This window comes from Pagrus pagrus (genome assembly GCF_965226575.1).
Source record: "Pagrus pagrus genome assembly, chromosome: 12".
NCBI lineage: Eukaryota > Metazoa > Chordata > Actinopteri > Spariformes > Sparidae > Pagrus > Pagrus pagrus.
In genome coordinates this window covers 16,720,801-16,748,254 of record NC_140196.1, presented here as the reverse complement: position 1 = coordinate 16,748,254, position 27,454 = coordinate 16,720,801, and the positions used below count along the sequence as shown (strand labels likewise).

The following is a 27,454-nucleotide window of genomic DNA, read 5'->3' as shown; positions in this document are numbered from 1 at the left end:
GTATGGCAAAATGCGCAGCGGTCATTTGGCCCTAAACTTCACTCATTTCAGCATGATGGCTAAAAAACAGAACCTTCTTTACAAGATGCTTATTTTCCCTCCAGAAGTGAAACCTGCAATCATTTTATTAAAATGTAAAGTAATATGATTCATACTGACTCGTGCAGGACAGGGTAGCGTGGGAAAAGTCGACTGGGTTTATTTTGTGTTTTCTACTTGGCAGGAGAGAGAGGGAGAATAACATGTTACAAGCTTTGCTGGGACTATATAAAGAGATAGTGTGAGGCCAACTGAATGTTACATCGCTGTAAATATAAGGCAACAGAGGAGCTGCGAGTTGGCTCAGAGCTGCCAGCTCTTGCATCTGGAAGAAGAAAAAGTTGAAAATCAGCTAATCACAGATAATCGGTATTAGAAACTGTAGTAGAGAAAAGTCAAAGAAGTTGGCAGTTATTGTCAAAATTCCTGTACAAACTGTTCACCACAGAGCACTGACAAGTTTATTTTGTCATGTATTACATTTTAAATGTAGTTGTAAAAGTATTATGAAATCAAAGGATCTTTATCTACATACTGTATTTGTTTATTACTAAGACAAACTAATGTTGGTAGATACTAAATTGTTAACAGGTTTTTAATTTTTTTCCATTTCAGCCTCAAAATCTGATGTTAGTCAGACAGTAGTGGAAATAATTACCTCCGTCCATTTGTTGATTAGTTGGTTTGTCTTCAAAATTACACAAAAACTACTGAACAGTTTTCCATGAAACATGGATGGAGGATGGGTCTCGGCCCAGAATAGATCTCATTATCTTTTGGTGTGGATCCGGATAAAGGGACGAGCCAGGATGTTTCTCTCTGGCTGGATTATCAATATGTACAATATACAAATCTGCCATAATGAACACGTAACCTTAAACAGATGCATTATAGATCAGCATGGAAGAGTATCAAACCTTTAATCAAGTATCCAGTTACAAAGACATTTCTTGGAGCCTAATGCAGGTTCTTCAGTCCGGGAACAAGATTCTGCACCTTTTTAAAGATAACAAAAACTGGCTTCAAAGATATTACAGTACACTGTCCTTTCTCTGCTGAACACAGCCTGAACATTTTGGTTCAGTAGAAGAATGCTAGTACGTTCCCAACCAGGTAATGGTCCACGATCCAGAGGGTGACGGCAGAGACGACATCTTTAGACTGATGACATCGTAGGGTGCTGCTGATACTGCGCCATGCCTGGTGACCTTTATCCCATGGAAAGTATTTTGAATTTATTCCGCTCTCATGCCTAGAAAATGACCTTGAAGAGCATTAAAACAAATCTTTTTTTGTATTGTTTTTCACAGGTTCCTCACTGAAAGTCTTTATAAAAGGTGTTCTGCACAGGTAATTACTACGAAGGCTAGATACTGGTTAGCACAGTAGGCTTCATATTAAGGATGATATTGGATTTTTGCTGATATCTGATATGCCAATATTTTCCAACACATTAGAGCCAATTGCCAATATGTATATAAGCACCATCTTACTGTGATGGCAGACACACAATGCTTTTGAAAGTTTACACATTCACTTGTCCAATTAAGAAATGTACATAGGCCCTGTCCACACATTACGTTATTTCTATGCTTTTCTGTGTGTTTGGGCCTTCCATACATGGTGTTTTAGGTGTGGTATAATAAAGACATATTCATTTCTGGCCAATGCAGATATTTCATGACGTTCTAACATTTCAGTCAGAGTTGAGCCAAGAAAAAGGACGCAAATGTATATATTGGGGTCCTTTTGCATGGTCTCTGTTCACTGTAAACACTGAAGCAGTCGATGTTTTAGTGCGAATTTTGATAAATCTTAAAAAGCCTTTTTTATATAAAAGTAAAGCTCTTTTATAAAATATATTGTTATTGTAACGTTGCAGCTAAAAATTGCGCACAAGACCAAAATGTCCGACAGATTATTAAGTGAGTCCAAGCTAATTGTCATTAAGAATTAATACATTTTACACACGTGAAGCATTTTTTGTTTCAGTTTCAACAGTGAACACAGTTGATCGCATTCATTTGATTATTTAGTGACTTCATACAATATTATATTAATATATCTATATTGATAATTATTAAATTTAGCCACTTTGCCCGGTCCTAATGAAGTCAATTGCTGGAAAATTAGATTGAGTGTCCTCAACAATTTGAACATGACATGAATTCAAAATAGCCCCAATGGAAACAAGGTCAAGTGTCGTCCAGTGAGGAAGCAACTATCTGATCAGTGATGGAACAAAAATGTGTCTTTATAATGGAAGGTAATTGGCAGCAGATGAAACTGTTTTATTCTTTCCAAAATAACCTGATCTTAACGTGGAAAAGATCACATATATGCTGCAGAGTTGAGTTAGGTAATATTTAAAGAAAATGATTTAACATTAGAAGTGTAGTTCCCTTTTACTGTAAACACTGACTGTCCACAAGCACATCTCCTTTAGACGGGAGCTTCTTGTCAAGAGTTCATCATAGAAAAAGTTTTCACCCTTAAAATCATGTCCTTTTGCAGTACCAAGAAATGATTTGCTAGCTGTAGGTATATACACTGTATAAAACATATTCTCAGGTCTGTGTGGATATATAGACATCTTTGTATAGTTGTGGAAACACGGACAGGTTCGTCTTTGGTTCCACTGTAAAGTGCAGTTTCTGTGGTGCAGCAGTGTCGAGTCTTTGGTAGTTGGGAGGATCAGGAGCACCAGTTTTCATCCTCGGTCACATAAGAGAAGTTTGAATTTGCTGGTTTAACAAGCAGTCTTGTAATCCACACTCTTGTTTTTGTGTAGAAAAGCTCTCTAGCTTTGCCAGCAGATAAGCAGAGACGTGACGAATGCAGCGAGAGCCACCTTGACGTGCGTCTGGCTGCCTCTGTGCCATCCTGTGCAGTCATTGTGGTGCAGCAGAGGCCTGTCGCTGCCGTCCGCTATGCTGCGGTCAGACGGCAGGCTGCTGGCCGAGCATTGCACCAGGGGCATCTGGTAGGAGGTGGCCCGCTTCTCGGGCCGGTCCGGGCTGGAGCCGTCGCTGGGACGCTGGCCGTTGTAGAGCAGGTAGCGACCGTGGGCGTCCTGCTCCATGCGGAAAAGCTCGTACTCTGTGTGCGGGAGCCGGATGCCAAGTGCCACGCAGCCGTTGGTCACGGTGACGTCCTGCTCCACCCCGGCCTGCCAGGACCCCTGCACTCCACACTCGTTACCGTTGAAGACGTTGAGGAGGGAGGTGGTGGCCAAGTCCATGGGAGTTACTCTCATGTGGTTCACTAGAGGGGGGAAGACACAAGATCTGTCAGCTGAACATTACGTGTCAGGGTGCGGTAAATACTCTCCCAGGCCCAACAGACTTTAAACTTCCAACTGGCTTATTTGAACAACGACTCTCTGCTTGTTGTTCCAACTTGGGTCTTATTTTTGTCATTTTGGGCATACTGTAATTTCTGTTACGGTAACTCACCAAGATAATTAGAGATCTGGGAAAATGAGTGAACAATCAGTGAACAAGTAACCAAAGCAATAGTTTAGCCGGATTCTCTAAACCATTTTATTTTGACTGAACTTTAATTAAAGTACAAGAAATGTAGGTAATGATCCCTTTATAGTAAATACAATATCTGATCATGTGACTGCTCTTCTTTCTTGCCCTGACAAACTTATTTTCAGTGATGTCATCATTTTTGAAGACTACAGATAGAAACAATGACTTAATAGAAATAAAAACCAAAGTGTAATGTCTGAATGCAGAAAGCTTGCCTGACATCTTAAATTAGAATTCAAGTCAAATCACAAACTGAGTATTAAATCCATTGAATGAGAGTAAGGACACAAACGTATTCTCTGAATTGTTGGTGTTAAACCTTTGAAGAAAACCGCAGCTGTTAGACAAACGTATCAACCACTTACCTTTGAAGACAAAGTCCGTCCCGCCCATGACGCGGGTGGAGTGAAGGCCTCGGCTGTAGCGTCCGCGGGCGTAGATGGTGAAGGTGGGGTGTTTACAGACGGGGTCAGAGTAGTGGTAGTAGTGGCCCTCCCAGGTGTGGTTGTTGTCGTGGAAGATGAAGTGACGGGTGAGGAAGAGGACCTCAGGACGAACCTCGCAGCGCTGACTCACCCACTGACCGTACAGCCCGACGGTCAGGTCGGCCCGCGGTGGCAGGATGGGAGGGTGGAACTCATCAGAGCGGTAGATGATACGACAGGCGATGCAGCCGTGGTCATGATTCTGGAAATAAAGGTAAGGGAAAGGTTTGATGATGAAATACAGAAAGTTTAAAAAGAGGAGAGACTATGTTATGATTATATTAATATACCGGCAATAAACTAATCTCAGCTGATAATGTCGGTTGGGCTCCAGTAGGCACATGTGGAAGCCCCGAGAGGCAAGTGAGGACATTTTTTTTCCGTGGGAACCATCGTCTAAGTCTGATCTAAATTGTTTTCTCTTCTGTGTTTATGACTTGCGGACGGGTGGAATAAAAATGTTTTGTTTCCTTAAATATTCTTTTTTGTGAAAACGCGTGAATGAAAAACATTTTTTCATGTGTAAAACTGAGTGAATATTTCATGTTACTTCATAGTTTATGGTTATAATGGTTACTGTCAGTTGCAGCAGTTACAGTTCAGTACTTTGGTGTGTTCTCATGTTTTATGTTCAAAATGTCTTTATAACACCAACAGTAGTAGTTACCAGGGGGCTCCAGCAGGGGGAGTGCTCGACTTTTGAGCTGCGTTTGACTTATGAAAAAAGTCTTTTTTTTCCACACATGAATTTTTTTTTTCCCTCTTGAAATTTTTTTTTCACTTGGCTTCACACATAAAAAAAACAAACTTCACTCAGTTTCAGAAGTGAAAAAAGTATTTATCCTTAAAGTTTTTCTTTTACTCACATTTTTCCTCTGAAATGTTTTTCACTTGGTTTCCCAAGAAAAAAGTCTTCTGAAATATTTTTTCATGCATTTTCACAGATGAAAAAATTTAATTAATTAACTTAATTAAGGAAAGATTATCCTGTCCTAACTTTTCCCCCCCGCCAGTCATAAGCACAGCAGAGAGAAAACACTTAGAAAATGGATCATTAGAAAAAAATTAATTCCTCACTTGCCCCTCAGGGCTTCCATAGGTACAGCATTTTCAGAAATAGTGTAAAAGCAAATTTTTAAAGATGAAGTAACACAAACCCAATTTAGCGATGAAGCTTTCATATGATAAAATGAATCAGCTGATGAGGCTGTAAATTATTACAAACTGGGAGCTAACGTTCCCACTGAAAATGTCCCTATTTAAGTCAGTCATAACGAAATCTGTCAGCGCCGAGAGCTTTTTTAATCCATCATCAGAATATTGTATCATGAAATCCACATAAAGGGACTCGGAGCTGAAGGAGGAAAAACTATTTCCTCTTCAGTGTTGGAAGCCTGACAAGGTTCCAACATTTTCTCAGGGTGATCACATCATTTTACCGTAAAAGACAGATGTCTGGTCAAAGTAGAGCCGTGACAACAGGAAGTCACACAGCGAACAGCAGGCTGAACTTTCATGCTACTTATAAACAACAGCGGGACGTCTTTTATTCACCCTCATATTGACAAAAAAGGGTTTGTAAGTCTGCGAGTGACTATCAATCATGTACAAGTCTGCCTGAGTGGAGCCCTGGAGCTGCATGTGATCACAGTATCCACAGACAGGACAGCTGTGGGGCTCTGGCTGGAGAAAAGACTGGAGGGCCGGACGGATTCGGAGCTGGAAGTCGTCACAATGTATTCAACAAAATCTCTTCCAAAGACCAAACTCCAGGGAGACGGTGGAGTTTTTGTTATTTGAGGGTGGTCAAAATTTAAGACCTAACCTCCCCGAAACAATCAGTCTTTTTCCCAGACAAAGCTGTGTCCGCACGGGATTTATGGGGAGTTAGAAAGAAAAAAAGAACGGGAGAAAACAGGAGTATCACTACATGTTGGAGATGAGATAATCCCAGTGCAGCTCCATAACCGCCTCAGAGTGAGAGGTTAATGGGACGACTGGAAGTGAAGCCTCCTGTGACTCCAGCTCTGTGCGTCTCAGCGCTTGTGCATACGAGTGAGAAACATATGTTGCGCGGAAAAAGAAATAAATAGAAAGAGAATTAATGTACGTACGCATAGTTTAACATATTTATGTGAGGAGACTAGAAAAAGCAGAAGTTGGGCGAGTTTCTGTTGCAGGTGTGGAGAACATGTTCCACATCTGCGAGAACTTTGAGACCATAAAACACAGACTGTGCAGGTCTGAGTGTTTCTATGGATCGCTCACCTTTTTCATCTCAGGCAATAAATTACAGGTTTGGTTTCATGTGAGGGACAAAGATCTAAAACACGCATTTGCAAGAAATATTTAATACCACTGCCAAGGAGATTATGTTTGTTTGTTGGTTGGTTTGTCAGATGGATTACACAAAAACTACTGAACGGATTTCCACTAAACTTGGATTAAGGATCAGTCTCGGACCAGAATAGACCCCTTTAACTTTGTGTGGATCTGGATAAAGGGACATGGAATAATGCATAAATCTGGAGGCTGGAGTTTGATTACTGCTTGAGTACTGCTTGATTTATTTTTCCGAAGTGGATAAGTTCAAATGGATGTAAACATTTGTTTGTATAGTCTTTTTCCTTTTGTCTGTGTAAACCATAATACTACTATGTAAGGGAGTAGCCATATATCTTCATGTACAAGTTACATATAGGTGTGTGTAGATACAGTACGTGCCTGTACAGTATTTCCTTCTGCGAGTACATGAAGTGTATGTGTATTCATACGTGTCTCAGTATGCAATCTGCTAAATTGCCTCCAGGATGTCACACAGTGGCTAAGTTGCATTGTGGGTAATGTAGGCGCCATGTTTTGAAAAGCAGTCCACTGGTCTAGCATTGCACTCTTATAACACTGTCCTTATGGATGGTTTAAAAACACAATCATCAAAATCAATTTCCACACATTCTTCCTTTTTCAAATCCTGGCGCATACATTACCCACAATGCATCTTAGCCACTGTGTGACATCCTGGAGGCAATTTATCAGATTACATGCAGCGTCCTCTGGAGCCACAAATGGTTTTTAAACACTTTTTTTCACATATGCAGTAGTACTCCCCAAGACCTGTAAACACACTGCAATGTGTAAACTGGTGGAGTTACCCTTTAAGCTTCTTGTTCCGGGTGCACTTAAATAAATAAACTAAGGGTGGTTTTGATGAGCATGTCAACATTTTGATCGACTCCCCTCTTCTGCCATCGTGACAATAAGAGCACAATGTTCTGAAGTTCAGTCAAAAAAATCAACCTGCAACAATTAAAGTGAAAAGTGAGTGCAGCTCATAAAAAGGTTAATATGTTTGTAATCAGGCAGTAATCACTGCAGCGGAGTGTTAAAGCCAATCCAGAGGAGCCCGAGGCGAGCTTCATACAACCCAACACTTGTACAATTACTTCCAGGTTGTGAGTAAACCTTTTACTGGTGTCGTGACACCACACTTATCTCGAACATTCAAAATAATGATTAAAACAAATTGATGGCTTTTACTGGATGGGTATTTAAAGGCTCAGTGTGTAAGATTTAGTGGCATCTAGTGGTGAGGCTGCAGATTGAAACAAATTAACCACACCTCGTGTCACCCTCCCACACACTGGCCGCTAAAAACACTAAAACGTGAAAGGCCCTTTCTATGGAGTCAGTGTTTGGTTTGTCCGTTCTGGGCTACTGTAGGAACCTGGCGGTGCAACATAACAGACTCTGGGGGAGAGGATATCACTGTAGATATAAAAGGCTCCGTCTAAGGCAATGAAAAAAACTTCTGCCTACAGATCCCTGCAAAACCTTCATATTGGACATATAAGCTTTTTTGTTTCTTGCACAGACCTGGAGTCAAAACATGTCAAAATAAAGACTTAAAAGGGACGAACACTGATTTCTATCAACATGTCTAAACATCGTGTATACAGTATATTAAGATAAAGTTAAGCCTCGTTAGGAAATATGCCTTCTTGCAGAGTTACGAGAGAAGGTCGATACTCTTACTGCAACGAAAACAGGGGAAACTTCTCAAGAAAATAAAATCTACCCAACAGCACATCTAAAGCCCACTAACACATTATAACTTGTATGTATGATCTTAATTAGCCTGCCAAGGCTCCAAGTAAAAACACAAATTAAAAATGTTCTCCCTTTTTTTTGTGCCATATTTACATAAGAGAGTGGCATCAATCAGCTCATCGAACTCCAAGCAACATGGCCCGAATTCCCCCAGATCTCAAACCATTTCTTTCTCGTCTCACAGGGTGTGTTTGTCTTGGTTAACAAGTCTCTCTTGGCTGCAGTAGCTGCCATTTGCTTGCCTAACCATACCTCAGCTGCAGCTCACTGTCCAAGTTTGGGTTTTCGACAACAGCCAAGATGGTTACAAGTGCTAACCGAACTCCAGCGGTGGATTCAGTTCCAGATGAGGACACCTAACATCAGTGAGCTTCTTTGTGATCACATGAGATGTTAAAGAAATGGTTGTTAGTGAGTAAACACGGGCACAGGCCTACAACGAATGATTGATAAGCGATTATTCTCACAATTTTCTAACTGCTCGTCTTCACCAGACATCACTCCAAAGCCTCAAAATATTCAGCTCAGACTGACTTGAGCTTGCGGTTGAACTCCTCCATGCACCAGTCAAGTTGCTGCTCCTGAGCTCTGGTGTTGAATAACAGAATATTATGATGTAACACTGGAGTTGACCTTTTGCTTATCAAATGTCATCAGTTCATTTTATCCAATCAGACATTTGTGCAACATTTTGGCACAGTCATATGAGTCTTATTGAGTAATGGCCAAAAATGTGTTTCGTGGGGTCACAGTGACGTCTGACAGTCAAAATCTAATCAATTCATCCTCGAGTCCAAGTGGACATTTGTGCCAAATCTGAAAGAAATTCCGTGATGTGCCTCTGAGATGTCATGTTCACAAGAATGGGACGCATGAGGTCATGATGGACCATCATCTGAACAGTTTATCCTTAAAACCAAGTGGGCGTTTGAGGAAATTTCTCTTAAATTTGGCACAAAGTATTCTTGACATATCCTGTTCACAAGAATGGGATAGACGGACGGAGGACCTGAAAATATAATGCCACAGCTACTGCCAGCACAGAGACATAAAAATGACTTAAAGGATAATCGAAATATTTGATTTTTTTTTTTGTCAACCGACTGAAAGTCTCAACGCTTAAAGGGATCCACTCAAGTTGAAACTGAGGAGCCCTCACGTCCAATAAGTACAGAAGCACATTGCTGCCACACCAGAAAAAGAAAAATGTATCACTATCATGTTATAACATAAAATGTTATTGTTATAACAAGACATCTTTAATGTTATATCAAGATAGAAACTTTTCTTTTGATAAAAATATATTATATATAATATAGCTTCATGTTAAAACACGAAAACTTAATTACATAGTTATAGATAGAACTTGAAAAATATCTCGTTATAACGATAGAATTGTCATTTCTGGTGGGTGAAAGCACAGACGAGCTGTTTTTTTAAAGGATTTTAAATTGACCGACAATGACAGCTTCAGGTTCACAAACTTTAAAATACATTTGCAGCTCGGTGTCTTTGCCATGCAGCAGGCACAATGTCCAACTTGTACAGGCTTGTGTTGCAATAACTTGTTGGCTCTTCATGATAGAAGCAAAACATTTTATACTCTTACTGGAATTGAAGAAAAAATGAGGAAATGAGGAAGGATATTACTGCCCTCGCTTCATAGAAACGAGATTTATTAATTACATTTTATACTACTGCGTGTGGCGGTCACTTTTCTCTGAACCAACAGATGTATGAATCCAAACCACAGCAGATCGAGCGGAGCTAGAACTGAATTGCACTTTGTTTGGCAGCATTTGGAGGATTACCACCTGGCTTCAGGGGAAGATGATGTCCAGAAGCAAACATTTTACGAGGAACAGAAACTATGGCAGACTTTTAAAAAAACAAGACGTTTGATATCAAAACCACTATACCCATGTTTCTGGCATCCTACGAGCCAGACCAGCATCTTTCCTGTGGGATGACCTCCCAGGAATTCACAATAAGAGCCTTATCTTAGACCGAATAGCTTCATTACTCAAGTTTTAGATGTATTTTGTGGGTTTACAGGCTCACAAACAAGTATCAAAGAATAACATAAATCAAACTCAGGAATGCGTAACACAACATCACAATGGAGTCTCTGCATGAGAGAGACGTGTCAAAACACGATAGCCACCGAAACACAAAATAAAAAACTCATCCATCTTAACGAGAATCATTATCAAGCGGTCATTTCTCTGCCTCAGTGACGCAGCAGTGATCCAGGCGACAGCAAACAGAAGAAACAAACTTTGAAACAAAGTCTGCTGCCTCGCTCTTGCATCACTGCTGAGATCCACCCAATAACCACAAATGAACATGCTGGCACCAGCAGAGCTTCTGGACCGGGACCAGCTCTGGGTACACCGCTTAAGATTAATGGATTGGATCGTCACCATGGCAGTAAAAAGTCCTCGAAAAGAAACCATTACAACCTCAAGAGATGGTCAGATTTAGTACTCTGTGTGTAGGAAGGAGTGAGGCATTCTCTACAACTGCTTCACCAAAAAACCTAATTTACTGTATGTGCATAGCTGATGGGCAATGGGGCCCAAAATTGGCCAAAGCCATCAAATTAGTCAACATTTACAATGTTCACAAATGCCTATAATGCAGACTTGTATTATTTTAGAAGCACATTACCAAGCTTAAAGGGTCAGTTCACTTGTATTATACAATATTTCAACATTTATCTCGCGATCTGTGCCGAGGTTTTGAGAAAAACTGTTTTTTGGATTTGCCACCACACATACAGCATATACAGCAGCCCTGAGGGGCAAGTCGGGAGTTTTTCATGTGTGAAACAGAGTAAAACATTTTTTTTTTACCTCATGTCAGACCGCACTCATTTTTTGCGCAGCTCAACAGTTGTATGCTCCCTCTGTTGGAGCCCCCTGGTAACTACTACTACTACTACTACTACATGAACAAGAAAACAAAAAAGTACTGAACACTAACTGCTGCAGCTAACAGTAACCATTATAACCATAAGCTACGACGTAAAATGAAAAGACTCATATCACAATAAGGCCATTAAATGTTACTGCTTGACCTGAATTGGCGGATTAGTGTCAATTATAACACATTCCCCGCCAAAAGAAGGTCATGACAGTAATATTAAATAATATGCCAACACACTATAGCTGTATCTCGTGTTTAGTGTGCACGGACAAATTAAAACTCCTGTAGAAGAAGAAAAAAACATGAACGCTTTCAGTCCTAATTAGAATATGAGGTAGTGGTGCACTTCAGCCTCTTGTGGTCAAATTGAGTATTACAAAAACAATCTTTTAGGGGATCGTTAGGAACGCTATTTCTGGAAACAGACGTTGAATTTTGTAATTCCTGTTTCAAAGCACTACAATCAGCATTCCATTCACCTCTTTTCTACCGAGTTATCAGCAGAAAAACAGGTCTCTCAAAATCTTGCCAAGTCGTTCTGCATGGCGAGACGCTGTAATTAAGTTTGACTCACTGCGACTTTGGAAGTGCAGCTAAGAGTGAATCAAAGCTCGGCCGACACCCCTTCTTTCTTTTCATTCAGAAAAGATTGAGGAGGAAAAATGAGCACGAGCACAACTTTGATTTGAGCCTCAGGCATGCATGAAATCAGACCTGGTATGCGTTCGCTGGAATAATTCATACGGCCGCATGATTCCAAATTCTAGGAATACCACATGTCGATCGCTCCCAGAGATAGGCCGGGTTTCACATTGCGCCTCCGCGGGCCAGAGGGGCTCGAGGAGAGCAGCTCTGGTCATTACAGTGCCACGGGGGAGCTCGTCTGATCACAGCTCCTCACTCCACACTCTGTTTACCTTCTGATCAGCAACACCGAGCCCCATCATCCCCGTACAAATGGATGTTTATTTAGACGGCCGACCTGAACAGGATTTCATTGTAATCTCTGTGCAGGGTGACAGTGAAAACATCACTCTAGGGTTTCAGTCAGCGGGGGAAACTGCTGCTCAGCAGTGTAAATAGAGAAATTACATCCCATAAGCCCAGTGGAGGAAAGAAAAGGCTCTTTCTTGATGCTAGATTTGAGAGATGAAATCAGTATGTGTATAGAGGATCTAGTTTCTAGCAGTGCAAATGTTTAGCATATAAGGGCAGGACTGTTGACACACACACACTGATCAGAAATCAGATTTGGATTAAACAGTATTTGTCTTGGATGGATGTTTGTTTCCACTGACAGGTGGCAGATTGTATCACAAGCTGTCAGAAAATTACAATAATCTGACATTCAAGCATTAATCATTAAACACTCTGTTGCCTCGTTAACAAAGCTTGCAGCCTTTACCTTCAAATGCCATTTCACCCAGGCATCATCACAGCCTTGTGTAGACTATGCTAAGACAAACTCTCATACAAGAACACAGTTCTTAAGGTCAGTTCACGCTGTTTCTGACGTGCGTGTGGTCTGTAGGTCGACACAGCGGGAGTCGAGTTCAGCACCGAGCTGCACGCTCAGGACAGAAAACAAAACTCTTCCCCGGGCTTCATCCTGCATTCCAACAAATACAAAAATGCTACGTCTGTGGATGGGAAGCCGCCCCCCCCCCCCGGTTAACAGTGACGAGATCTGCGATGTAGAGGGAAAGACCTCTACAGATACAGCTAATCATTCGGATGCTTTCATTTAAAGTGAGGTGAGAATCTCTGGAGAAGGATGAGAGTTGATTGTTGAGTCTCAGATCGTCTGTACTCGACAGCCTGGGAACGAGGCTAAACAATCATCTATCTGTCTCCAGAATCGCTCACCCCACCTTTATCAAATGGCTGCAAAGAAACTTTCACCTGCACCACTCCTGTCACAGGTGGCATAACATCTGTGGTCTCTGAGAAGATTGATTTTTTCCTTCTCTGACTATTTCGGGCCACAGTGTACCAGCTTCTACAAATATTGTTTTTGTCTTTAACTTCCAGGCAGCCATCGGTTTTAGATCAGTCCAGTCCAGTACAGTATGAACCTCAATTTGCTTGAAAAATTGCTAGAATTAAATTTTAAAGCACTGGGAACAACTTCATATTTATCTTGTGAGCTCTCAGGAGAGGAACTACTAATCTACAGAATAATAGCAGCTCTAAATAAACCAATGTTTTCCTTCAACAGAGCAGCCTAGCTTCTCCTCATCCCTAATAGACGATCATTAGGACGTACCTTGGCGTTCTGCAGGGCCATCTGGTAGCTGGACGGTTTGTAGTACAGCCTCTGGGATGGCTCGGTGTGGATGTCTCCCAGGAACAGCTCCTCCACCAGGTGATCCAGGTTGTGATGCAGGTACTGCCTCTCCACCCTCAGCAGCTGCAGCTCGTGCATGGCGAAGTTCAGCTCCCTGGAGCAGTCGAAGCCGCCCTCCTCGCTCCACAGCTCGTAGATCACGTTGGGCTCCCAGGGGCCCTTCACGGCCCCCTTGCAGCTGTGGTTGAACCTCTGGCTGAGCTCTTTGGCCACGGTGGCAGTGTGACAAACCATCTGGACGCGGTGGAGGTGGTACTCCGCCTCTGTGCCGCCGCGGATGATCCAGGAGGCCTGGCGTAGGCGCAGACGGCCGCGGATCACCAGAGTGTAGGTGGGTTTGGTGCAGTGGTTGTCCTCGTAGTAGAACTGGTGAGCCTGGAAGGTGTTGTTGGAGAAGAAGCTGTAGGAGCGCGTCAGGAACTCCGGGCCTGGTCTCACCTCACAGCTGCAACAGAAAACAGAGGTTTCAGATGAACTCCGGATAAAAACCATGCAAGACTACTTGTAGAACATGTTTTAATAAATAAAAAGAAATTTAAAGTTGGTCCAGAGCTGAGTGTTTACGTGTGCTCTTTCCGTATTTTTTTTTTGTTGCTGTTAAAATACTGATACTAAAAATAAGGTCAATTAGCGATTTTAAGGCGTTTTAAATTATGGTGCGGATAACATCTACCATAAGAAGGTGCGACCAACATACCGTTTTTAATATATTATTAATGATTAACCGATGATTGATTGTTAAGGCAGATGACTATCAATTAAAGAAATTCCTTAAAATTATCATCCCTAGTCACAACTATACAGTCACAGCCCTCAGCTATGGCCCCAGCACAGTTGTGGTTGCGTAACCACCCGCAGAGCTGATGTGTAAACAAGGTGGGTGGTGCCTCCTCAGGCCTGTGAGAGCTGACCAATCATAGCAGAGTGGGCTTTTCAGAAGGGGTGTCTTAAAGGCAAAGGCACTAAAATGGCGCATTCAGACAGACGTGCTGCAGCTGTGGACAGTGTGAGAAAAATAATTGTTTATTTAACATCAAAGCGTGTGAACTTTTTCGAGTAGACATCCAAAATAAAAGTATGAACCTGAAAATGGGCATGATATGGGTACTTTAAGCTTCTGACCTACAGGGCCAGTCTAGTGGTTTTACTCCAGTGTAGACATTATATTGCGTCTGGCCAAAGTCTACCAACTTCTACAAATATTGTTTTTGTTTTTACCTTCCAGGCAGCCAAAGGTTTCGGTTCATTCCCGTGTACTGTAATTATAACGTCAATTTACTTGAAAACTTGCTTGAATAAAATTTTAAATCACTGTTTTGTGGACAAAGCTAAGTTTTGTTCGTGTGGTAATGTAGATGCGAGCATGAAATGAATTATAAAAATACTATGTCACATTCAAGGAGACTCAGAAATTCAGGATTTATGATTTGGCCGAAGCAAAGCATTATTTTTACAAGCTATGATTTGTTCCTTTAAATAGAAGACAAAAGGCTTACATGAACAGGAAGCTGTGCAGGCATGAAGTAGAAGTAATCACTAGTTGAAACTGCATAAACTCAGTTTTTAAAAACGGAACATGCAAAACACCAGTATTGTCTATTGGGGATGTGCCACCAATAACAAATCATCTCAACTATTTTAGGCTACATGTCAATGTTTTAATGCCCATATTTAAAAATGTAGGGATAGTTGAATGGATTTTGTGTGTCTGCCTTCCTATAAAAACAGATGCATAAAACACAAGGCCATTAAGGCCGAAGTTGTTTACCTCGTGGACACCCAGTGACCCTCTACGTTTGGAGGCATCTGCACAGTGATTCGGGCTCCATTGTGAAGGTGCTTCAACATGTGATGGCACTGAGAGTCTTTGACCAACCGCCCGAAGGTTTTCTCCATGGAGAGTCGGCTGGACCGACCATCGGAGTAGTGAAGAGAGGAACCTTCAGCCCAGACTGCGGGAACAAGAGGGACACCACAGGTTTATCTTTGAGGAGATTTCACCATTATTCATTTACTTACTCTTCATTAAATTTTTTGGGGAAAAATGAAATATAAATAAATCAAAACAAAGCTTTTGACAGAAAAAATGAACAAATTAAGTTTTTAATTGATACTTTTTTTTAAATTGCGAATGATTTATGAGTGCCGTAGAAATCCATCATAACAATATTTTTTGTTCTGAACAGGTTTAAGGTCATTATTATACTGAAATCCTGAACAGATATGCAACAAAAAAGAAAGAAACATGCAAAACCAAAAAGATTTGGACACAAAATTGATTCTGCAAGTGTTATTAAGTGAGGTTTGAACCTCAGACTTTCCTCACTGAGCTTGAAATGTTGAATAAACCACTTAAGAATGAGTTTAGCTTGGCAGTGCTGGTTTCTTTTAGATCTTTACATCCTTATAAATGAAGCACAACTACTTTTAAAAGGCAGTTAGTTACACTCGGATCAAAAAGAAAAGAAGTTTTCCTGTTGGTTTGAAGTTTGGCTCTCATGCTTTCACTTTGCTTATTCAATCAGCCGGGCCTCTTTGAAGTCTTTACAGGGTTTTATTTAGTCATTTTAAGTCATGTCATCACCAAGGGATTACAGGGCTTTATCAGTGACCCGCAACACCTGGTATGAGTGGAGTCTTTCTAGGTTAACATAAACCGAACATGTAATGAAAAGGCAAAGCTTAGGTATCCAAAATGAAAAAGTGATTGTTGGCTTTCTGGTACCACGAAAAACTATAACAAACTCTGAAATCAAGCAGCAAACAAAAGCTAAAAAAAGGACAAGAGAAGCATTGATATTTGAAAACTCTCAGTTCCCACCCTGCGCGCGTCCCCTCGACGCACCACATGAAATAACAATACCTTCAACAATGGGCCGAGCTTAAGGGGATAAAATATCGGAAATGAAAGCATTTTCAAAGCCTGCAGCCAAAGAAAAGCCTTCAAGCTCACATTCCAGCGAGGATTTATTCCATATAATACTCTAAATATCATCAAAATCTACCTTGAAATATGAAGACTTTGCCTTAAATTCTTTCTATTGGACCCGACTTGCTTGGCAATATCATTTAACGCCTTGGAATGCCTCTGCGGTCGCTTCAGTGCTTTAATTTGAGACCAATAACACAGAGGGAGGAACGAAAACATCTGATTAAAAGCAGCCAAAAGCTCCATGAAGAACAAAGCCCCATCCAGTTGTTTTACACCCAGCGAGGCAGCAACTGCGTGTCTTAGCCGAGGCTTGTGTGTAAATCACCACATCACAGCGCTGCTCAGTGGAAACACTGGACAGTGGGGAGACTCGATCCCCCGACTCAGCTGGTGGCATTAGTAACGCTGCTCTGCTGGCTGGAGCTGTGGTAAAAATCAAAGAAAAGGCTTCACAGTTTGCTGCATTTTATGTGTGAATGTGTGTTTATGTGTGATGTGCGTGTGAGGCTTTTTTTTTGCACCTGCAGTCAGGCCAGAAACATGGAAGAGTGGCTGCAAACACTTTGTTTAACAATTAACAGAGCTGAAAGAAGTGTGCGTGAGAAATGAAAAGGAAGCCTGATGAGATGTGTAATGCAAACACATTTTTAACCCCACTAAAGGTTTCCACTAGCAAAGTAGCATCTCGGGTTTAAGAGTAGGTGACAGAAGACAAATATAAAGCTGTGCATGCAATAAAAACAACACAAAGCAAAGTATTTAAAGGACAAATCCACACAAAACTAGAGCTGGACGAATATTCACTGATTTTCGGACATTATGGATCTCTTATGAAAATCATTTGGCATTTCTAAAGTAAAAATAGCCCAAACTCACGTTCCAGCTTCTCAAATATGGATATTTGCTGATTTTCTTCTATAACAGATAAATAACAGATAAATTGAGATGTGTCACAGTTGCCCTGATGGACTGTAGTTCTGATACACTCTCATTATGTTGCTTTTGGGAGCGGCCGGGTCTATCTACCATAAATGTGAAGGGTTTTGGTATGTATTTACGCAACAATAGGACGGTAAATTTGAGGTGAGACAGAAAACTCTACGCTACAGCAGAAAACCTGGAAAGCTCCCAAGGATCAGCCGTATCGGATTAAAATACCACTTGATATAAGCTGTAGTACAGATAATATGGAAACATTACAGAAGCTGATGATAAAGTGGTGAATTATCTCCTGACATCCTGCTGCAGCTTTCAAGGGATTCTGGGTAATGTATGCCTTATCTTGAGGAATACTTTGGATACGTATGAACCATTTTTGGTAATTTAGTTTGCAAATGCTCATGTTCATTCAATATCTATTGAGTTTCTTTCCCAGCTTCAAAATAGATCTGGGACTTTCCACTTTCTCCTCACTTAAATGGCGTGTAATGTTGAAAGGAAGGTCTAGGATGCATCTAATTTGGCTGTTTTTGGTCCCAGATGTGGGTAAATAAAGAATCCAGAAACTGAAAAACTAAAATGAAACAGACCAAGACTTGTTAAACATTTGTGGTTTTGTGGAAATATCAGAATAATAATGAAACACGAGTTTTATTCAGACTAATTTTAAACACAGTTACATTTTCTTTTTCTTTTTTTTACAGAGTGTTTTATTACTTCAAAGCCAAATGGGATCTCAAAATGGAAAACATGCTTACGGGGAAACAAATGAGGAAATTATTAAAAAGAGGTTAGCCTGTTTGTAAATTTGGACTCGTACGACTTCTCTGCACATTGAATGAGTGTTGAATATGTGAGTGGTGGGACTTTCTTCCAATAGCTTTAAAAAAAGAAAGAAAGAAAAACTCTCCCCTCATTACAGCAATAATCACAGCGACTGGACTCGAACCCTCTCCGGTCCCTTGCTGCTGCTGCTTTCCCAAACTGCTGCACTCTATCTAAATCAAAGCGCCCACAAAACTCCCAGAGCCCCAAACCACACAGAACATTTCCAGTTGGCCCGATCCCACCGGTGAGGTAACAGCACTGGGACCCCTGACAAGCCGAGAGACTCCACATCGTTTATGGGAAGAGAAAAATCCACAAGTGCCAGAGCAGAGACCAGACAAAGGAGTGTTCTTTGTGTTATCTTAGCATTTGGCAGCGACCATGTAGGACTTAAACTGGGCAGAGAAAGTAACACTTGAGAAAGTACTGGTGCTTGAGTAGTTTTATTTTGGAAGACTTTCTACTTCTACGTCACTGGAATTCAGCGAGAAATATGGCACTTTTTTTTTAAATCCAGCACACATTTATCTGACAGCTGTGGGTATCGAGTTTGTGCAGGTTTAACATTCAGCATGAAGTAAAGTCATAAGATATTGTTTATGTTGGACGACAAGAGTCTACATCCACGCTAGTGTCTCAGCTGCTTAATACTTAAGCAAAGTGGAGCTTTGAGCTAAATGCTAACATGCAGCAGAGGGTCAAAGAAAAGAGCAGATATGAGCCTGAGAGAATAGAGAAATGTACTCACACAAACAAAAAGCTGAGCTGCAGTTAGTGAAGTTTTTTTCTACACCTTAGCAAGTAGCTAGGTTTGGTGACTGAATCCAGCCTAATGAATGAGAATGTGTATTTTTATTACACACTTTAGCATGATATCAGGTTGCAGAGGGACAGTGCTAACAGGTGGATGTTTACCATGTTTATCATCTTAGTCTAGTGTGCTAGCATGCTAACATTTGTCAATTAGCGCTAAACACAATGAAGTTATTTGGCCATAAACCAAAGTATTGGACAAATTCAATTTTTGGTCTAATGTTGCATTACATGAAGTTAAGAGATCGCTTAAGATCATCCGGTGGGGGACATGAATGTATGTACCAAACATGACAATTTACTCAACTGTTCAGGACATTTCACTGTAAGTAAGAAATGTAAACCTTATGGTGGCACTAGAGGTAAAATACAGGGCGTCACCAAAGTCTGTAGAATTCATCCGTCCGTAGAATTCATCCTCTGGGGAACGTGAACGTCTCTACAAGGTTTTGTGCCAAATCAATCCACTAGAATATGTTGAGAACATTTTACTGGATAATTACACATTTTGAGTCTTTAGACCTGAGCAAAAAGCCGGACTGACTGATTTGCCATATCTTCAGCTGCACCGCTAGCATGGCTAAGAATCATGAATATGTTAAGGAAGAGATCAGAAAACGCTTCACGACAATCATTTCAGGCATCATTGAAAGTGCACAATCACAAAACAATGGAGCAAAAATGTCCCGATATATTAGCGGCTTTTCTGACGCCAGATATAGAAGTCCTGTGTATCTGCTCTGGAGCTGGGACGCAGCAGACACGCAGCGCAGCGGACCCGGTGGAAGTTAACACATAGACTACAGTGAAACCGATGAGCTCTGCTGCCGTGGCGGAGCCGTAACGCAGCGGACACATATCTGGTGAAATCTAGGGGTGAGGCTTTCTGTTTTTAGGGTCAAGAGTGACATTTGATGCTCAATTTTTAAGCAAACACAGACCAACAAAGTCCTCCAAGGGGTCAGATACTTGAACATGTATATGTCCATAACAGACTCCATTTGTTGATGAAGATCATGAAATATAATTGGAGCCTCTACAAGAGCTACTAAATGGACCATTAGCGGAGATTGTTACGTTAACGGTCCATCCTTCACCATCAGTGTCTCATGCAGGACTGAATTTTCTCCCAGCTTTCTCCTCCACCACTGAAACCTGCTCATACAGAGGAGGGAGGTGCTGGGATGCAGGGAGATTAGCATCATTTGTATCTCCTGCATCTCTGTTTCCTCCATCATTCCCCTGTTGGCCTGCCAGAACGTTTGGCCGCCCTCTCCCACTTGTTGATGCAGTTTGTCTCTGCTGTCTGAAATGATTTCTCAGGATGTTTCCCCTTGATATTAGATGTGAATTCTGACTGATGACTCTGGAGGCAACACTCAGTGCTTCTGGCTTTCTGTTTGTTTTCTCATGTTGCTTTGAAAACTCAAACATCAAAGGATTGATATCAGAAAACTAAAAAGATGCTAGTAATTGGTCATTGAAAAAGCGCTCGACTGATAAATCAGAAGGCTGATACCACATTTGTAATATTGGCATTGGAGCATGTTGTTATTTCTGTTGTAGAGCGTGCCTATAGCCCTTTTGCTTGTCTCTTTTTCTTTAAATCAAGCACAATCTTTATAAAAACACATTCATGTATTCCAATTTGTTTGCTATACTTTATGTATGCAGTGTAAATACATACAACCAGAGACTACGGATGAAAATAAGCTTGTTAGCTAAAGCGGCACATTACATCAATGTAAATGTTGATTAATGTGTGTTGTCTTTGGTAAATAAACAAATAAATGAAATTTATATAGCTGCTTACATGTCATATGTATGTATGTAGTATGATTGTAAGCATATAAACTCAAAAATGATATATTAACCGTGTATGTAAGCGTATGCTGGGGTGCATTTTTATGTATTTTTGACTAATTTCTCTGAATTCAAATATGTTTCTGTATTTGTGTGTTCGGAATTAACAATCACTTATGAGGATTAATTAATTCAATTTCCAGTGAAGTTTACTTTTATATTTACCGTAAACTTACCATTACCTTTGATCGTCTAACTGTCAAATATCATGCATCAGTACGCGTCAAAGCTTCTTCATAACCACATTCGAGTGAGCATTGTTTCAAATTCTTCTTTACGTCTCAAATATAAATATTGGTTTCCGCCTCAGAGATGAAACATCGGTCAAGATCCAGTTCGTAACTGTGATTAAAATGGCTAAATGTCTTTTTTAATGAGGTGTTTTGATAGTTTGCCCATTTAGTCTACTTCCTGCAGTGACCAAAATGTGTGAGACTCACACACATCTTCACATATTCGCCTTCCAAGTTTTCCACCAAACGGGAAAAATAAAAAAACTTCAACATTCAACATCAAGACGAAGAGTTATAGTGAGGCAAAAATTAAAAAAGGCTTCAGGTGGCTTCGATAACGATGCACTCAGATGGACAAGTGCGAGCCGTACGTTTGTGACTCGTAGCGTTCCCAACTTTTATGCCTTGTTGAGGAATTTTTGTACAACTTTGAGATGTGACCATATCAGATTTTCACGAAACAATTATCGTGGCTTAACAAGTTCACGATAACGATATCATTACGATATCCACAGAAATTTGAAAAAAAAACTTCTACCAAACCTGTTTACTGTGTGTTTTGTCGGCAAATACATTACCCTTAAAATACAAGCGTAGCATTAAAGTACGGAAGCCCTAAACAGTCAAAAAACGGCCAACATATTATTTCCTCCATTGTCCTGCGATAACAAGTTCAATTGTATTTGTTCATGTGTGATTAATGTCATTATGACGGTAACACACATTTTTTCAGAGATAACAAGATAATTTTCTTGAGATCTCCCGAAAACAAACTTTGTTTATCTGGAGATTATCATGAGATAACAAATGATCAGGAGAAAATCACTTCATAAGTTTTATAAGACTGGACCATCCACACACACTGCTCTGTGGGCATTAATAATGAGCACTCCTTGATCTCCCTGACACTTCCAGCTTCAATCAGTTGCTACACTTGTTAAGATGCCATGTGTTCACGCTGGCTTGGCACTGCTGATGGAACAGACGTTAAGCTTTAAGGAACGAGAGGAAACAATCTTTGTTTTCTTTTGATAATGGATTCATTTATCTTACTATCTGAGGAGAACAACACTTGACACAAATAACTCGTTATCACAGGATAATAATATGTTTGACTCATGGCCATTTAGAGCTTGTGTAGAAGAGAGAGAGTCTGTGACCACAACTGTATAAAAAATCCAAACATCTTCGCTGTATTACACACACAATATAACCACGTGTGTATCATTAAAACAAGCTAAATGTCACTTTTAATATTACAGTTATCTTGAATATCGTGACAGAATAGTAAAATAATTGATTGAAAACAATCAAATCGTGACAACTGAACCCACAAAAAGTGACCCGAGGTATTCCTCAACAGATGTTTGTATCTGTGTTTATCATTAGCGTGACTTTATACACTGTTTTGTATTGTTGTCCTTTTATTGTATGCACTTATTATTTTATACTGATGTGTCTGACATGCACAAACACACACATTAAAAGTTGTAGGACGAGCTACTACTCGAACAAACAGTTGAGTTGCCGTCTTCCATTGCAATCCTGCAAAGTGTTGAATATTTACAGATGCAATAAAACTTCAAGACCCTGCTGAGGCCGGGCAGAAGTCTCACTGGATTCACATCTGGATAAAAAAGGTGAAATACAAGCAGCTCCCTGTTTCTGTCTTTTCTAAACTTTCCTGTTCAACTCTCTGAAGACTCGCTGATGTTTTTCTCCCCCCCCAGCAAATTTACAGCGCACACTAATCTAGGCTGACAGTGCATTTTCATTTCCACTACGAGAGGCTGCAATAACACACCACCTAATTGAACGTTAGATGCACTTAAACACACTTAAGGATAAGTGGACTCCAAAATATCGTTTTATCTCAACCCGCTCATTTGATGTTGCTGCCAAATGTTGCCTTCCACTGTCACTGGCAGCAGATGGATTGGGTCAACTGCAGTCCCATAATCCTCTGCTGCTCAGACAGGGTTTTCATCAGGAATGGATGTTTTAAGTGGCTCTTAACTCTCTCAGTGCTTTCATCTGTCCGGCAGCCCCGGGGAAGCTTTTTATTGCCTTTTAGTCTTCAAACATGTTCATCACCGGGGCAAGAGTGATAACTTAGCCAGAAAATATTATTATTGCTACTCCTGTTGGACACACACACACACACACACACACACACAGCCATGAGGGCAAACAGGTGTGCAGAGGTGAAGAGAGGCAACTGAAGCAGAAGGAAACATTCACAGTTATGGACTGTGATCTATGATCTCCTTATGTTTTCATGTTTGGCTACATTTTGTACAAAATACCTCTTTCCTAGGCTGTAAAAGCATTTTGTTTTCCACGCACATGTGCAGCAAAACACCTTTTTCAGTCATTTTGGAAACACAAAGTCTCTCAAGACACTGAACACTTGCTGCACCACATGGATCAAAGTCACTTCGTGTTTGTTTCTTACCCAAAAAAGCAACGAGGAGCAGCGCAGATGGCCCCATTCCGCGCTTCAGGCAGGGTCCAAACTGGTCACACTGAGAAGGTTTCCTTTTACGCAGCGTCCTTGTTTATTCCGACACGAATGCTCACATTATGTATCCAAAGCGTGGAGGAAACACTCCTCTGATGTCCGAGCATCATAGGAAACACACCTCTGGTTCGCTAAGAGAGTTTGAAAAACAAAAACCTGCTGCACCTGAGGTTCAAGACAAAGAATCGCACGGTCAAGTCCAAACTCCACTGCGGGAGTTCAAACGTTGTCGTTCACTGTTGAACCGGAGCAGCTCGGTTGCTTTTACGCGCGTCCTCCGTGCGTCCTGCGTCCTGGAGGAGTGTTTGTACGTCTGTTCAGACACCGGACTGGACTCAACGCCCCCCACCCGCCTCCTCCTCCTCTTCCTCTGGAGAGACTTTATGGGCGTGGAGTGTGTGGTGAAGTTTTCTCCCGTGAGGTGCACGCTGCAAAAAGTCACCCATGTTCACAAAAGCTGCACCTGTAGATGTTTGGAGTCTTAAAATGTATTAAAATGACTTAAATGATTTGAATTTCTCTAATGCAAATTTGCAAACCAGCACCACCATTGTGTCCTCACAGCATCATAGTGCCACATCTAGATCTGTTTTTTAAGATTATTTTCAAGTAAACATCCTTAAAATGAGACTTCACAAGTAACATCTCTAAACTTTTACTTCTGGGTTTGAAGAAAACCAGATTTGTACTCAGCGTTAGACTCATTTTTCTGCAGTGGGGGCATCCTTTCATCGGGTCAATGGTTTCTTTCTTCTTACTTCCTCCAGAGACAGACTGGAGTCTGCTGGAGTCTCTGTTTTGATGACTTGCAACTTGAAAATAAATGACTCGAGTCAACTTGGACACTGAGACATGACTGTAATCACTTGTCTATGCTCATTTCATGTTTCCAGCTTTGTTTTGGTTTTTTAGTCTGGCTGTCAGTATTTCATTGTTTAAAGGTGCAATATGTAAGAATTTTAGTTCAGAAGTAAAAAAAAAAATACCGTAATACCACTCTGAGCTCACATTCTGGACTGCTAGCTGTGTGGCTAGCTGAGCTAACTAGCTACAGTTAGCAGCAGGTAGCTGTTACTCTGGTGAAATGCTGAGTATGAATTCAAGACGTAGCAAGTTCTCATGTACTGCACCTTTGAAAGTCATGGAGAGGGAATATTAATTTGATTGAGAAGAAATTAAGATTAAATAACTTTTATAATGTAGCTTGACTTCTTAAAGCTCTTGTTTGTAAGAAAGTTTGATGTTTGAGTCTCGATCCCAACTCGTCAAATTCTGATGCCTTCGGATTGGCGGCCGACCCGACCTACAATCCCAAAGTGTCAGTATTATTATCTTACCGACAGGAGCTTTAACTAGGACTCAACTTGAAATTGACTTGACACAACCTGTGACTTGATTTGCCCAAGAAAAAATGACTTGGGACTTCTTTGAGACTTGGACCAAGACATATCCTCCTATCCTCTCATGATTATCAAAAAGATTACTGTGAGATAGGACTTTAGACTACTTTATCTGGGACACCTTATTGTGCAAGCTCCAAAATGACAAACCCAAAATAAAAAGGCTATTATTCTTGAACTCTTCAGATTTCAGTCTTGATTCTGGCCTCTTCTGAAAGGTCACTGGGGCACAAACGAGAAGCCAGAATGAACCTGACGCTTAACATGGCAACATGAAAGGGTTTCTGTACTCAGTCCTGTTTCAAAATAAGCGGCTGTGGTCGCATCGATGTTGAGATGTTAAAACAGTCGACACAGATAGAAAAGTGAAGGAGCGATCAGATAAATGCAGAATGTCGAGGATAAAGGAGAGGGATTAAGTTGTCCCAGGACTACCCAGGAGGTTTCATTCATTCCATTAGTGTCCGACATCCTGCTTGTCATCGTCAGTGATGAATGCTGCACATTCTTCCTGACTGTCGCTCTCAAATTATTCACCCTCTCATCATGGCCTGCCTGCCTGGAGGGGGGAACAGCAGCAGACATTCACAGACACCTGTGTGTGTGTGTGTGTGTGTGTGTGTGTGTGTGTGTGTGTGTGAGAGAGAGAGAGAGAGAGAGAGAGAGAGAGACCTTGGCCTTGAGTTTCTGACTCTCTGTCTCTTTTCAACTCGTTTCTTTGCTGTCGTCTCTCTGATCTTTTGACCCTGAGGCGAGAGTCTTCAGCTCCTCTTCATTCATTCACCCAGCCGCTCCGACACTGAGCCAACTGTGTTGTTACCGCCTTCGGACACTGATTATATCTGCATAGAAGCACCCAACTCATTTTTTTTCTCTTTTATGATGCCCTATTTTCTGACTATTTCAGCTTACATTTTACTGATTATCAGCTTCACAACTTATGACTTTTATGAGTTAATCATTTTTTACTTTAAAGAACATCACGGGACACAGCACAGCGTACACTACATCTTCTTGTTTCATTTGATTGAGCAGATAGAGAATAAGATCCTGTTAAAACTCCACCTTTACTTTGCACATCAGATTTAAGAAATATTTGTCAACCGTTTAGTCAATATAATGTCAGAAAATAGTGAGGAAATAGCAAGAAAAGCATCACATCCCCAGCTAAAGAAGATTGTAGGTTTTACTCAGTCATGCCAGCTCAGAATCTTTACGACGCTGAAATAAGATAATGTTTCAACCTTAAAGGCTACGTTCACCCAAATATATTCTTTTTGCAGTGTAAAGTTTACATCCATGCTTTCACATAAGTAGGGATGATAGTGAAGGAGGCCCCGCCGTGCACAAAAACAGTATTTCATGTGCTTATCCAATAATCCTCCAATCCTTAATCAGCAGAGCAATCCTCCACTGAGGGAGTTTCTAATTAATTTCTATTGTCTGCAGTCTTAACCCTCAAGGCTGCCTCCTTCTATACGCTCCATGGTATTTGCTCTTTTTCCTCTAATCCTGGATCCACGCTCTGGGAGAGTAACTCCAGCCCTCCTCTCTCTCTCTCTCTCTCAATTCCTTCTTTTCTCTGGATCTGGAAAAGCCGCCGAGCGAGATCCGGACAAACAGACTGATGGGATTTGCAAGAAGAAGGCCGGAAGGGGTATTAATACGAAGTCTGTATAGAGGAGAGGCTGGAGGCAGGGAGGTGAAACTGGGAGGCTTGTTCTGGTGTGTTGACCCCTGCGTTGTCCTGTGTGGCTAATCAAAGCATCGCTGCACCCTCTTTGTGTCGCTGCAGGAATGTGATCTACGAGAGGCGCAAATAAGACTGCTTTGATTTGAAAAGGCTCAACGGGACAGTGAAAAACGCTCCCTATGGAGAGTGTTGATATTATTATTAAACTTTTTCCTGTTAATGCTGAAACTTGTTGTTCTCTTTTTCAACCATCAAGGATTTTTCTCACATGTTTTTTGCATTAAGCCTTTATCATCAGTGTCCCTAAACATGTCAGAGCAGATGAATGTGGTTGGGGACATTTCAAAGTTGCTGTCTCTCTGTTTCTCGTTAAGGCCGTGTTCTGAAGAGCTGGATGACTGCGCTGTTTTCTGTTTGCCTCTTTTTTTTTTTTTTTTCATGTCTCCCAGTAGACGTTTGTGTCATTTCTGGAGAGTGTTGTAAAGAGTGGAATGAGAGGGGAGTGGCGCACAATGAACATAAAACTCACACTGAGTTATGGGATGTTAATTGTTTAACTGTTTATTGTTTGTTACTGGCCCCGAGGAGTCACTGACTTAGATTACTGACAGTAACAGTAATGTGTTCTCACTGAGATGTTCTTGCCATCATCTTGAGCTCAACTTCTTCAACCCTGCTGCTTTTCTGGTGTCCAGCTGCACTGCCTGTTTTCTCAAACACCACAGGATTTTCTGATTTAAGTTCCTGAATATATCAAACATGTCAGGCTGAACTCAAAGATAGCGGGAAT

General features: G+C 41.0%; 1 protein-coding gene across 1 annotated transcript; it reads right to left on the bottom strand.

The window, feature by feature from the left end:
* Positions 1 to 486: 486 nt before the first annotated feature.
* Positions 487 to 23,905, bottom strand: LOC311266685 (protein APCDD1). The gene is made up of 5 exons (XM_084369181.1): positions 23,506 to 23,905; positions 15,211 to 15,394; positions 13,362 to 13,887; positions 3,941 to 4,262; positions 487 to 3,303 (listed from the first exon to the last, which is right to left on the bottom strand). The coding sequence occupies exons 1-5, from the start codon at positions 23,540 to 23,542 to the stop codon at positions 2,840 to 2,842; spliced, it is 1,533 nt and encodes a 510-aa protein (XP_084225307.1). The 5' UTR covers positions 23,543 to 23,905; the 3' UTR covers positions 487 to 2,839.
* Positions 23,906 to 27,454: the final 3,549 nt, after the last annotated feature.